The 13,929-nt window shown below is 53.9% G+C and overlaps 1 protein-coding gene across 8 annotated transcripts in view; it reads left to right on the forward strand.

Annotated features, from left to right (window-relative positions):
- Positions 1–12,335: 12,335 nt before the first annotated feature.
- Positions 12,336–13,929, forward strand: part of GIT1 (GIT ArfGAP 1) — a 175,389-nt gene continuing 173,795 nt past the window's right edge. For 2 of the 8 annotated variants that reach the window (XM_069761174.1, XM_069761181.1), the window contains exon 1: positions 12,338–12,626. In XM_069761174.1, the coding sequence (XP_069617275.1) occupies positions 12,575–12,626 (52 nt within the window). In that variant the 5' untranslated portion in view covers positions 12,338–12,574. Of the gene's footprint in view, positions 12,627–13,929 lie in introns of all 8 variants that reach the window. The other 6 variants (XM_069761176.1, XM_069761179.1, XM_069761178.1 and 3 more) reach the window with 5 other exon arrangements.

Raw genomic sequence — 13,929 nt, forward strand, 5'->3', positions numbered from 1 at the left:
GGGCACTGCTCATCCCCTCCATTATGTGCCATGCAGCAGTGTTAGTACCAGTGGAGCACTGCTCGTCCCCTCCATTATGTGCAATGCAGCAGTGTTAGTACCAGTGGAGCACTGCTCGTCCCCTCCATTATGTGCCATGCAGCAGTGTTAGTACCAGTGAAGCACTGCTCATCCCCTCCATTATGTGCCATGCAGCAGTGTTAGTACCAGTGGAGCACTGCTCATCCCCTCCATTATGTGCCATGCAGCAGTGTTAGTACCAGTGGAGCACTGCTCATCCCCTCCATTATGTGCCATGCAGCAGTGTTAGTACCAGTGGGCACTGCTCATCCCCTCCATTATGTGCCATGCAGCAGTGTTAGTACCAGTGGAGCACTGCTCGTCCCCTCCATTATGTGCCATGCAGCAGTGTTAGTACCAGTGGAGCACTGCTCATCCCCTCCATTATGTGCCATGCAGCAGTGTTAGTACCAGTGGAGCACTGCTCATCCCCTCCATTATGTGCCATGCAGCAGTGTTAGTACCAGTGGGCACTGCTCATCCCCTCCATTATGTGCCATGCAGCAGTGTTAGTACCAGTGGGCACTGCTCATCCCCTCCATTATGTGCCATGCAGCAGTGTTAGTACCAGTGGAGCACTGCTCATCCCCTCCATTATGTGCCATGCAGCAGTGTTAGTACCAGTGGGCACTGCTCATCCCCTCCATTATGTGCCATGCAGCAGTGTTAGTACCAGTGGAGCACTGCTCATCCCCTCCATTATGTGCCATGCAGCAGTGTTAGTACCAGTGGGCACTGCTCATCCCCTCCATTATGTGCCATGCAGCAGTGTTAGTAGCAGTGGAGCACTGCTCATCCCCTCCATTATGTGCCATGCAGCAGTGTTAGTACCAGTGGAGCACTGCTCATCCCCTCCATTATGTGCCATGCAGCAGTGTTAGTACCAGTGGAGCACTGCTCATCCCCTCCATTATGTGCCATGCAGCAGTGTTAGTACCAGTGGGCACTGCTCATCCCCTCCATTATGTGCCATGCAGCAGTGTTAGTACCAGTGTGGGCACTGCTCATCCCCTCCATTATGTGCCATGCAGCAGTGTTAGTACCAGTGGAGCACTGCTCGTCCCCTCCATTATGTGCCATGCAGCAGTGTTAGTACCAGTGGAGCACTGCTCATCCCCTCCATTATGTGCCATGCAGCAGTGTTAGTACCAGTGTGGGCACTGCTCATCCCCTCCATTATGTGCCATGCAGCAGTGTTAGTACCAGTGGAGCACTGCTCATCCCCTCCATTATGTGCCATGCAGCAGTGTTAGTACCAGTGGGCACTGCTCATCCCCTCCATTATGTGCCATGCAGCAGTGTTAGTACCAGTGGAGCACTGCTCGTCCCCTCCATTATGTGCCATGCAGCAGTGTTAGTACCAGTGGGCACTGCTCATCCCCTCCATTATGTGCCACGCAGCAGTGTTAGTACCAGTGGAGCACTGCTCATCCCCTCCATTATGTGCCATGCAGCAGTGTTAGTACCAGTGGAGCACTGCTCATCCCCTCCATTATGTGCCATGCAGCAGTGTTAGTACCAGTGGAGCACTGCTCGTCCCCTCCATTATCTGCCATGCAGCAGTGTTAGTACCAGTGGAGCACTGCTCGTCCCCTCCATTATGTGCCATGCAGCAGTGTTAGTACCAGTGGGCACTGCTCGTCCCCTCCATTATGTGCCATGCAGCAGTGTTAGTACCAGTGGGCACTGCTCATCCCCTCCATTATGTGCCATGCAGCAGTGTTAGTACCAGTGGAGCACTGCTCCTCCCCTCCATTATGTGCCATGCAGCAGTGTTAGTACCAGTGGGCACTGCTCGTCCCCTCCATTATGTGCCATGCAGCAGTGTTAGTACCAGTGGGCACTGCTCATCCCCTCCATTATGTGCCATGCAGCAGTGTTAGTACCAGTGGAGCACTGCTCATCCCCTCCATTATGTGCCATGCAGCAGTGTTAGTACCAGTGGAGCACTGCTCATCCCCTCCATTATGTGCCATGCAGCAGTGTTAGTACCAGCGGGCACTGCTCATCCCCTCCATTATGTGCCACGCAGCAGTGTTAGTACCAGTGAGCACTGCTCATCCCCTCCATTATGTGCCATGCAGCAGTGTTAGTACCAGTGAGCACTGCTCATCCCCTCCATTATGTGCCATGCAGCAGTGTTAGTACCAGCGGGCACTGCTCATCCCCTCCATTATGTGCCACGCAGCAGTGTTAGTACCAGTGAGCACTGCTCATCCCCTCCATTATGTGCCATGCAGCAGTGTTAGTACCAGTGAGCACTGCTCATCCCCTCCATTATGTGCCATGCAGCAGTGTTAGTACCAGTGGAGCACTGCTCGTCCCCTCCATTATGTGCCATGCAGCAGTGTTAGTACCAGTGGGCACTGCTCATCCCCTCCATTATGTGCCACGCAGCAGTGTTAGTACCAGTGGAGCACTGCTCATCCCCTCCATTATGTGCCATGCAGCAGTGTTAGTACCAGTGGGCACTGCTCATCCCCTCCATTATGTGCCACGCAGCAGTGTTAGTACCAGTGGAGCACTGCTCATCCCCTCCATTATGTGCCACGCAGCAGTGTTAGTACCAGTGGAGCACTGCTCATCCCCTCCATTATCTGCCATGCAGCAGTGTTAGTACCAGTGGAGCACTGCTCATCCCCTCCATTATGTGCCATGCAGCAGTGTTAGTACCAGTGGAGCACTGCTCATCCCCTCCATTATGTGCCATGCAGCAGTGTTAGTACCAGTGGAGCACTGCTCGTCCCCTCCATTATCTGCCATGCAGCAGTGTTAGTACCAGTGGGCACTGCTCATCCCCTCCATTATGTGCCATGCAGCAGTGTTAGTACCAGTGGAGCACTGCTCATCCCCTCCATTATGTGCCATGCAGCAGTGTTAGTACCAGTGGGCACTGCTCGTCCCCTCCATTATGTGCCATGCAGCAGTGTTAGTACCAGTGGGCACTGCTCATCCCCTCCATTATGTGCCATGCAGCAGTGTTAGTACCAGTGGAGCACTGCTCATCCCCTCCATTATGTGCCATGCAGCAGTGTTAGTACCAGTGGAGCACTGCTCATCCCCTCCATTATGTGCCATGCAGCAGTGTTAGTACCAGCGGGCACTGCTCATCCCCTCCATTATGTGCCACGCAGCAGTGTTAGTACCAGCGAGCACTGCTCATCCCCTCCATTATGTGCCACGCAGCAGTGTTAGTACCAGTGAGCACTGCTCATCCCCTCCATTATGTGCCATGCAGCAGTGTTAGTACCAGCGGGCACTGCTCATCCCCTCCATTATGTGCCACGCAGCAGTGTTAGTACCAGTGAGCACTGCTCATCCCCTCCATTATGTGCCACGCAGCAGTGTTAGTACCAGTGAGCACTGCTCATCCCCTCCATTATGTGCCATGCAGCAGTGTTAGTACCAGTGAGCACTGCTCGTCCCCTCCATTATGTGCCATGCAGCAGTGTTAGTACCAGCGGGCACTGCTCATCCCCTCCATTATGTGCCACGCAGCAGTGTTAGTACCAGTGAGCACTGCTCATCCCCTCCATTATGTGCCACGCAGCAGTGTTAGTACCAGTGAGCACTGCTCATCCCCTCCATTATGTGCCATGCAGCAGTGTTAGTACCAGTGAGCACTGCTCATCCCCTCCATTATGTGCCATGCAGCAGTGTTAGTACCAGCGGGCACTGCTCATCCCCTCCATTATGTGCCACGCAGCAGTGTTAGTACCAGCGAGCACTGCTCATCCCCTCCATTATGTGCCACGAAGCAGTGTTAGTACCAGTGAGCACTGCTCATCCCCTCCATTATGTGCCACGCAGCAGTGTTAGTACCAGTGAGCACTGCTCATCCCCTCCATTATGTGCCACGCAGCAGTGTTAGTACCAGTGAGCACTGCTCATCCCCTCCATTATGTGCCATGCAGCAGTGTTAGTACCAGTGGAGCACTGCTCATCCCCTCCATTATGTGCCATGCAGCAGTGTTAGTACCAGTGGAGCACTGCTCATCCCCTCCATTATGTGCCATGCAGCAGTGTTAGTACCAGTGGGCACTGCTCGTCCCCTCCATTATGTGCCATGCAGCAGTGTTAGTACCAGTGGGCACTGCTCATCCCCTCCATTATGTGCCATGCAGCAGTGTTAGTACCAGTGGGCACTGCTCATCCCCTCCATTATGTGCCATGCAGCAGTGTTAGTACCAGTGGAGCACTGCTCATCCCCTCCATTATGTGCCATGCAGCAGTGTTAGTACCAGTGGGCACTGCTCATCCCCTCCATTATGTGCCACGCAGCAGTGTTAGTACCAGTGAGCACTGCTCATCCCCTCCATTATGTGCCATGCAGCAGTGTTAGTACCAGTGAGCACTGCTCATCCCCTCCATTATGTGCCATGCAGCAGTGTTAGTACCAGTGGAGCACTGCTCATCCCCTCCATTATGTGCCATGCAGCAGTGTTAGTACCAGTGGGCACTGCTCGTCCCCTCCATTATGTGCCATGCAGCAGTGTTAGTACCAGTGGGCACTGCTCATCCCCTCCATTATGTGCCATGCAGCAGTGTTAGTACCAGTGGGCACTGCTCATCCCCTCCATTATGTGCCATGCAGCAGTGTTAGTACCAGTGGAGCACTGCTCATCCCCTCCATTATGTGCCATGCAGCAGTGTTAGTACCAGTGGGCACTGCTCAACCCCTCCATTATGTGCCATGCAGCAGTGTTAGTACCAGTGGAGCACTGCTCATCCCCTCCATTATGTGCCATGCAGCAGTGTTAGTACCATTGGGCACTGCTCATCCCCTCCATTATGTGCCACCAGTGGGCACTGCTCATCCCCTCCATTATGTGCCATGCAGCAGTGTTAGTACCAGTGGAGCACTGCTCATCCCCTCCATTATGTGCCATGCAGCAGTGTTAGTACCAGTGGGCACTGCTCATCCCCTCCATTATGTGCCACCAGTGGGCACTGCTCATCCCCTCCATTATCTGCCATGCAGCAGTGTTAGTACCAGTGGAGCACTGCTCATCCCCTCCATTATGTGCCATGCAGCAGTGTTAGTACCAGTGGGCACTGCTCATCCCCTCCATTATGTGCCATGCAGCAGTGTTAGTACCAGTGGGCACTGCTCATCCCCTCCATTATGTGCCATGCAGCAGTGTTAGTACCAGTGGGCACTGCTCATCCCCTCCATTATGTGCCATGCAGCAGTGTTAGTACCAGTGGAGCACTGCTCGTCCCCTCCATTATGTGCCATGCAGCAGTGTTAGTACCAGTGGAGCACTGCTCGTCCCCTCCATTATCTGCCATGCAGCAGTGTTAGTACCAGTGGAGCACTGCTCATCCCCTCCATTATGTGCCATGCAGCAGTGTTAGTACCAGTGGGCACTGCTCATCCCCTCCATTATGTGCCATGCAGCAGTGTTAGTACCAGTGGAGCACTGCTCATCCCCTCCATTATGTGCCATGCAGCAGTGTTAGTACCAGTGGGCACTGCTCATCCCCTCCATTATGTGCCATGCAGCAGTGTTAGTACCAGTGGGCACTGCTCGTCCCCTCCATTATGTGCCATGCAGCAGTGTTAGTACCAGTGGGCACTGCTCATCCCCTCCATTATGTGCCATGCAGCAGTGTTAGTACCAGTGGAGCACTGCTCATCCCCTCCATTATGTGCCATGCAGCAGTGTTAGTACCAGTGGAGCACTGCTCGTCCCCTCCATTATCTGCCATGCAGCAGTGTTAGTACCAGTGGGCACTGCTCATCCCCTCCATTATGTGCCATGCAGCAGTGTTAGTACCAGTGGAGCACTGCTCATCCCCTCCATTATGTGCCATGCAGCAGTGTTAGTACCAGTGGAGCACTGCTCGTCCCCTCCATTATCTGCCATGCAGCAGTGTTAGTACCAGTGGGCACTGCTCGTCCCCTCCATTATGTGCCATGCAGCAGTGTTAGTACCAGTGGGCACTGCTCATCCCCTCCATTATGTGCCATGCAGCAGTGTTAGTACCAGTGGAGCACTGCTCATCCCCTCCATTATGTGCCATGCAGCAGTGTTAGTACCAGTGGAGCACTGCTCGTCCCCTCCATTATCTGCCATGCAGCAGTGTTAGTACCAGTGGGCACTGCTCATCCCCTCCATTATGTGCCATGCAGCAGTGTTAGTACCAGTGGAGCACTGCTCATCCCCTCCATTATGTGCCATGCAGCAGTGTTAGTACTAGTGGGCACTGCTCATCCCCTCCATTATGTGCCATGCAGCAGTGTCAGTACCAGTGGAGCACTGCTCATCCCCTCCATTATGTGCCATGCAGCAGTGTTAGTACCAGTGGGCACTGCTCATCCCCTCCATTATGTGCCATGCAGCAGTGTTAGTACCAGTGGAGCACTGCTCATCCCCTCCATTATGTGCCATGCAGCAGTGTTAGTACCAGTGGGCACTGCTCATCCCCTCCATTATCTGCCATGCAGCAGTGTTAGTACCAGTGGAGCACTGCTTATCCCCTCCATTATGTGCCATGCAGCAGTGTTAGTACCAGTGGGCACTGCTCATCCCCTCCATTATGTGCCATGCAGCAGTGTTAGTACCAGTGGAGCACTGCTCATCCCCTCCATTATGTGCCATGCAGCAGTGTTAGTACCAGTGGGCACTGCTCATCCCCTCCATTATGTGCCATGCAGCAGTGTTAGTACCAGTGTGGGCACTGCTCATCCCCTCCATTATGTGCCATGCAGCAGTGTTAGTACCAGTGGGCACTGCTCATCCCCTCCATTATGTGCCATGCAGCAGTGTTAGTACCAGTGGAGCACTGCTCATCCCCTCCATTATGTGCCATGCAGCAGTGTCAGTACCAGTGGAGCACTGCTCATCCCCTCCATTATGTGCCATGCAGCAGTGTTAGTACCAGTGGGCACTGCTCATCCCCTCCATTATCTGCCATGCAGCAGTGTCAGTACCAGTGGAGCACTGCTCATCCCCTCCATTATGTGCCATGCAGCAGTGTTAGTACCAGTGGGCACTGCTCATCCCCTCCATTATGTGCCATGCAGCAGTGTTAGTACCAGTGGAGCACTGCTCGTCCCCTCCATTATGTGCAATGCAGCAGTGTTAGTACCAGTGGAGCACTGCTCGTCCCCTCCATTATGTGCCATGCAGCAGTGTTAGTACCAGTGAAGCACTGCTCATCCCCTCCATTATGTGCCATGCAGCAGTGTTAGTACCAGTGGAGCACTGCTCATCCCCTCCATTATGTGCCATGCAGCAGTGTTAGTACCAGTGGAGCACTGCTCATCCCCTCCATTATGTGCCATGCAGCAGTGTTAGTACCAGTGGGCACTGCTCATCCCCTCCATTATGTGCCATGCAGCAGTGTTAGTACCAGTGGAGCACTGCTCGTCCCCTCCATTATGTGCCATGCAGCAGTGTTAGTACCAGTGGAGCACTGCTCATCCCCTCCATTATGTGCCATGCAGCAGTGTTAGTACCAGTGGAGCACTGCTCATCCCCTCCATTATGTGCCATGCAGCAGTGTTAGTACCAGTGGAGCACTGCTCATCCCCTCCATTATGTGCCATGCAGCAGTGTTAGTACCAGTGGGCACTGCTCATCCCCTCCATTATGTGCCATGCAGCAGTGTTAGTACCAGTGGAGCACTGCTCATCCCCTCCATTATGTGCCATGCAGCAGTGTTAGTACCAGTGGGCACTGCTCATCCCCTCCATTATGTGCCATGCAGCAGTGTTAGTACCAGTGGAGCACTGCTCATCCCCTCCATTATGTGCCATGCAGCAGTGTTAGTACCAGTGGGCACTGCTCATCCCCTCCATTATGTGCCATGCAGCAGTGTCAGTACCAGTGGGCACTGCTCATCCCCTCCATTATGTGCCATGCAGCAGTGTTAGTACCAGTGGAGCACGGCTCATCCCCTCCATTATGTGCCATGCAGCAGTGTTAGTAGCAGTGGAGCACTGCTCATCCCCTCCATTATGTGCCATGCAGCAGTGTTAGTACCAGTGGAGCACTGCTCATCCCCTCCATTATGTGCCATGCAGCAGTGTTAGTACCAGTGGAGCACTGCTCATCCCCTCCATTATGTGCCATGCAGCAGTGTTAGTACCAGTGGGCACTGCTCATCCCCTCCATTATGTGCCATGCAGCAGTGTTAGTACCAGTGTGGGCACTGCTCATCCCCTCCATTATGTGCCATGCAGCAGTGTTAGTACCAGTGGAGCACTGCTCGTCCCCTCCATTATGTGCCATGCAGCAGTGTTAGTACCAGTGGAGCACTGCTCATCCCCTCCATTATGTGCCATGCAGCAGTGTTAGTACCAGTGTGGGCACTGCTCATCCCCTCCATTATGTGCCATGCAGCAGTGTTAGTACCAGTGGAGCACTGCTCATCCCCTCCATTATGTGCCATGCAGCAGTGTTAGTACCAGTGGGCACTGCTCATCCCCTCCATTATGTGCCATGCAGCAGTGTTAGTACCAGTGGAGCACTGCTCGTCCCCTCCATTATGTGCCATGCAGCAGTGTTAGTACCAGTGGAGCACTGCTCGTCCCCTCCATTATGTGCCATGCAGCAGTGTTAGTACCAGTGGGCACTGCTCATCCCCTCCATTATGTGCCACGCAGCAGTGTTAGTACCAGTGGAGCACTGCTCATCCCCTCCATTATGTGCCATGCAGCAGTGTTAGTACCAGTGGAGCACTGCTCATCCCCTCCATTATGTGCCATGCAGCAGTGTTAGTACCAGTGGAGCACTGCTCGTCCCCTCCATTATCTGCCATGCAGCAGTGTTAGTACCAGTGGAGCACTGCTCGTCCCCTCCATTATGTGCCATGCAGCAGTGTTAGTACCAGTGGGCACTGCTCGTCCCCTCCATTATGTGCCATGCAGCAGTGTTAGTACCAGTGGGCACTGCTCATCCCCTCCATTATGTGCCATGCAGCAGTGTTAGTACCAGTGGAGCACTGCTCCTCCCCTCCATTATGTGCCATGCAGCAGTGTTAGTACCAGTGGGCACTGCTCGTCCCCTCCATTATGTGCCATGCAGCAGTGTTAGTACCAGTGGGCACTGCTCATCCCCTCCATTATGTGCCATGCAGCAGTGTTAGTACCAGTGGAGCACTGCTCATCCCCTCCATTATGTGCCATGCAGCAGTGTTAGTACCAGTGGAGCACTGCTCATCCCCTCCATTATGTGCCATGCAGCAGTGTTAGTACCAGCGGGCACTGCTCATCCCCTCCATTATGTGCCACGCAGCAGTGTTAGTACCAGTGAGCACTGCTCATCCCCTCCATTATGTGCCATGCAGCAGTGTTAGTACCAGTGAGCACTGCTCATCCCCTCCATTATGTGCCATGCAGCAGTGTTAGTACCAGCGGGCACTGCTCATCCCCTCCATTATGTGCCACGCAGCAGTGTTAGTACCAGTGAGCACTGCTCATCCCCTCCATTATGTGCCATGCAGCAGTGTTAGTACCAGTGAGCACTGCTCATCCCCTCCATTATGTGCCATGCAGCAGTGTTAGTACCAGTGGAGCACTGCTCGTCCCCTCCATTATGTGCCATGCAGCAGTGTTAGTACCAGTGGGCACTGCTCATCCCCTCCATTATGTGCCACGCAGCAGTGTTAGTACCAGTGGAGCACTGCTCATCCCCTCCATTATGTGCCATGCAGCAGTGTTAGTACCAGTGGAGCACTGCTCATCCCCTCCATTATCTGCCATGCAGCAGTGTTAGTACCAGTGGAGCACTGCTCATCCCCTCCATTATGTGCCATGCAGCAGTGTTAGTACCAGTGGAGCACTGCTCATCCCCTCCATTATGTGCCATGCAGCAGTGTTAGTACCAGTGGAGCACTGCTCGTCCCCTCCATTATCTGCCATGCAGCAGTGTTAGTACCAGTGGAGCACTGCTCGTCCCCTCCATTATGTGCCATGCAGCAGTGTTAGTACCAGTGGGCACTGCTCGTCCCCTCCATTATGTGCCATGCAGCAGTGTTAGTACCAGTGGGCACTGCTCATCCCCTCCATTATGTGCCATGCAGCAGTGTTAGTACCAGTGGAGCACTGCTCATCCCCTCCATTATGTGCCATGCAGCAGTGTTAGTACCAGTGGGCACTGCTCGTCCCCTCCATTATGTGCCATGCAGCAGTGTTAGTACCAGTGGGCACTGCTCATCCCCTCCATTATGTGCCATGCAGCAGTGTTAGTACCAGTGGAGCACTGCTCATCCCCTCCATTATGTGCCATGCAGCAGTGTTAGTACCAGTGGAGCACTGCTCATCCCCTCCATTATGTGCCATGCAGCAGTGTTAGTACCAGCGGGCACTGCTCATCCCCTCCATTATGTGCCACGCAGCAGTGTTAGTACCAGCGAGCACTGCTCATCCCCTCCATTATGTGCCACGCAGCAGTGTTAGTACCAGTGAGCACTGCTCATCCCCTCCATTATGTGCCACGCAGCAGTGTTAGTACCAGTGAGCACTGCTCATCCCCTCCATTATGTGCCATGCAGCAGTGTTAGTACCAGTGAGCACTGCTCGTCCCCTCCATTATGTGCCATGCAGCAGTGTTAGTACCAGCGGGCACTGCTCATCCCCTCCATTATGTGCCACGCAGCAGTGTTAGTACCAGTGAGCACTGCTCATCCCCTCCATTATGTGCCACGCAGCAGTGTTAGTACCAGTGAGCACTGCTCATCCCCTCCATTATGTGCCATGCAGCAGTGTTAGTACCAGTGAGCACTGCTCATCCCCTCCATTATGTGCCATGCAGCAGTGTTAGTACCAGCGGGCACTGCTCATCCCCTCCATTATGTGCCACGCAGCAGTGTTAGTACCAGCGAGCACTGCTCATCCCCTCCATTATGTGCCACGAAGCAGTGTTAGTACCAGTGAGCACTGCTCATCCCCTCCATTATGTGCCACGCAGCAGTGTTAGTACCAGTGAGCACTGCTCATCCCCTCCATTATGTGCCACGCAGCAGTGTTAGTACCAGTGAGCACTGCTCATCCCCTCCATTATGTGCCATGCAGCAGTGTTAGTACCAGTGGAGCACTGCTCATCCCCTCCATTATGTGCCATGCAGCAGTGTTAGTACCAGTGGAGCACTGCTCATCCCCTCCATTATGTGCCATGCAGCAGTGTTAGTACCAGTGGGCACTGCTCGTCCCCTCCATTATGTGCCATGCAGCAGTGTTAGTACCAGTGGGCACTGCTCATCCCCTCCATTATGTGCCATGCAGCAGTGTTAGTACCAGTGGGCACTGCTCATCCCCTCCATTATGTGCCATGCAGCAGTGTTAGTACCAGTGGAGCACTGCTCATCCCCTCCATTATGTGCCATGCAGCAGTGTTAGTACCAGTGGGCACTGCTCATCCCCTCCATTATGTGCCACGCAGCAGTGTTAGTACCAGTGAGCACTGCTCATCCCCTCCATTATGTGCCATGCAGCAGTGTTAGTACCAGTGAGCACTGCTCATCCCCTCCATTATGTGCCATGCAGCAGTGTTAGTACCAGTGGAGCACTGCTCATCCCCTCCATTATGTGCCATGCAGCAGTGTTAGTACCAGTGGGCACTGCTCGTCCCCTCCATTATGTGCCATGCAGCAGTGTTAGTACCAGTGGGCACTGCTCATCCCCTCCATTATGTGCCATGCAGCAGTGTTAGTACCAGTGGGCACTGCTCATCCCCTCCATTATGTGCCATGCAGCAGTGTTAGTACCAGTGGAGCACTGCTCATCCCCTCCATTATGTGCCATGCAGCAGTGTTAGTACCAGTGGGCACTGCTCAACCCCTCCATTATGTGCCATGCAGCAGTGTTAGTACCAGTGGAGCACTGCTCATCCCCTCCATTATGTGCCATGCAGCAGTGTTAGTACCATTGGGCACTGCTCATCCCCTCCATTATGTGCCACCAGTGGGCACTGCTCATCCCCTCCATTATGTGCCATGCAGCAGTGTTAGTACCAGTGGAGCACTGCTCATCCCCTCCATTATGTGCCATGCAGCAGTGTTAGTACCAGTGGGCACTGCTCATCCCCTCCATTATGTGCCACCAGTGGGCACTGCTCATCCCCTCCATTATCTGCCATGCAGCAGTGTTAGTACCAGTGGGCACTGCTCATCCCCTCCATTATGTGCCACCAGTGGGCACTGCTCATCCCCTCCATTGGCAGTGTGCAGTGCCAGCTCCTGCTCCGTCCTCCTCCTCCTCGCTCCCATTTCCTTTTCCCATCCCCTGGGGGTGCAGCTTGGGATGTGGCCCCTCCTGTTGGATGGGCAGGGCTTCTCTCAGTTTCCTGCAGCCGATGCACTCAGCCCGGGGTGAGCTGCGGAGACAGGAGCCGTCAGAGCCCCTGCTCCTCGGTAATCCTCATCGCCTCAGCGCCGGAGGCTGCGGGCAGGTGCCCTCCTGTCCCCGGTGCCCGCCCCACTGCAGCCTGTGCCCGGCGTTCTCTGGATTGGTGCAGCACAGGACAGCACCCTGGCTCAGAAGGTGATCCCCTCCTCTCCTCTGAGGATGTCTCGGAAGGTGCAGAGGGGCGAGGTGTGTGCAGACTGCAGTGCCCCAGGTAAGAGCCCCCATACCAGGCTGCTGCCCGCTCCCCTGCGCCACCGTGCCCTGCCTGGGCCTCGCACAAGGGACATGTCCTAGGCCTTTAGTGCACTATTCCTGCATGTCCAGTCCTGGCTGCCAGCAGTGGTGCCACTCTTCGCCCCCAGCACTGCCATGTTGGCCAGAGATGAGACTATGTTTAATTCTACCATAGTTGAATTTTGATGATTGTACATCCAGGAAGATCTAATGGTGATGAAATTGTTGGGAAATTGTTCTGCGAGACAATCCAGGTGTCAAAATTTGACTTTGGGTAACCTGATATGGCATAACCCCTGGTTGCACAGTGACAGCGCCCATATGTCAGGCGTATGACACCGCCAGGATAGTACCCTGTAAGACACGGGAGGGCTCCGACATCATATTGTGTGGTTTCTGCAGGTTACACATCAAAAATGGCAGAAAAAAGTGATGGCGCATTGCAACAGTGACAGATCTCGCAGGCCAAGATCCTAGAATGTCGCTGCCTAATGCAAGTGAATCAGGTGGTATTGCTGCCCACAGGGTCGCGCCACAAGCAAGTTACAAAGAATCCACCTGGTTATGACTTATTTCTTGTGGCCGCGTTTTCTTCCTGGTTGTATTGCGGCTCCATTCAATGTGCAAGCGGCACACGGGGATATTTGGCTACGTGACCTGAGCTGTGGCCAGAGGTACCACTAGCCCCAGCTTAAAGCTGCCCATACACGCCACTTATTTATCTGCAGATTCTGCTGTACATCTCATCTGTACTGGCCATACACCAGATGTTACTAAGGTAAGCCGTATGGCCAGTGATCTGCAGATCATGGTCTGTGACCAATTTACCAGCCAGACAAACCCTTACAATAGATAGCGGTCAGCCATACAATGGTTCTTCCGGCACCTATATGTCCCAGCTAGAGATGAGCGAACCCAAACTGTCATACGGTGCTGAACTCCAAACATGCACTTCGAACGGAAGTCCGTTTTGGAGTTCAGGGAGAGAGACCCTTTTGCAGCCCCCTAGCCCTTACTACGACCATTTTACAGCACCAAAGTTCAGGTCCCCACTGACTTCTATGGGATTCGGGTATAGTTCTGGTACCCGAACATCCACAGGGGTCCGCTCATCCCTACTCCCCATTACATTGGAGCGCTTGTTGGGTTCTCTACGAGTGAGCCACTGTCAGACCCCTTTGGTGACAGCTTATGTGGCATGGGGCGCCCACTATATGCATGAAACTGTTGGCTGAGCCAGCCCACACCTATTGGTTCGACCAACATTGTTTTAATGAGTA

The sequence above is a fragment of the Ranitomeya imitator genome, chromosome 3 (genome assembly GCF_032444005.1).
Source record: "Ranitomeya imitator isolate aRanImi1 chromosome 3, aRanImi1.pri, whole genome shotgun sequence".
Classification (NCBI taxonomy): domain Eukaryota; kingdom Metazoa; phylum Chordata; class Amphibia; order Anura; family Dendrobatidae; genus Ranitomeya; species Ranitomeya imitator.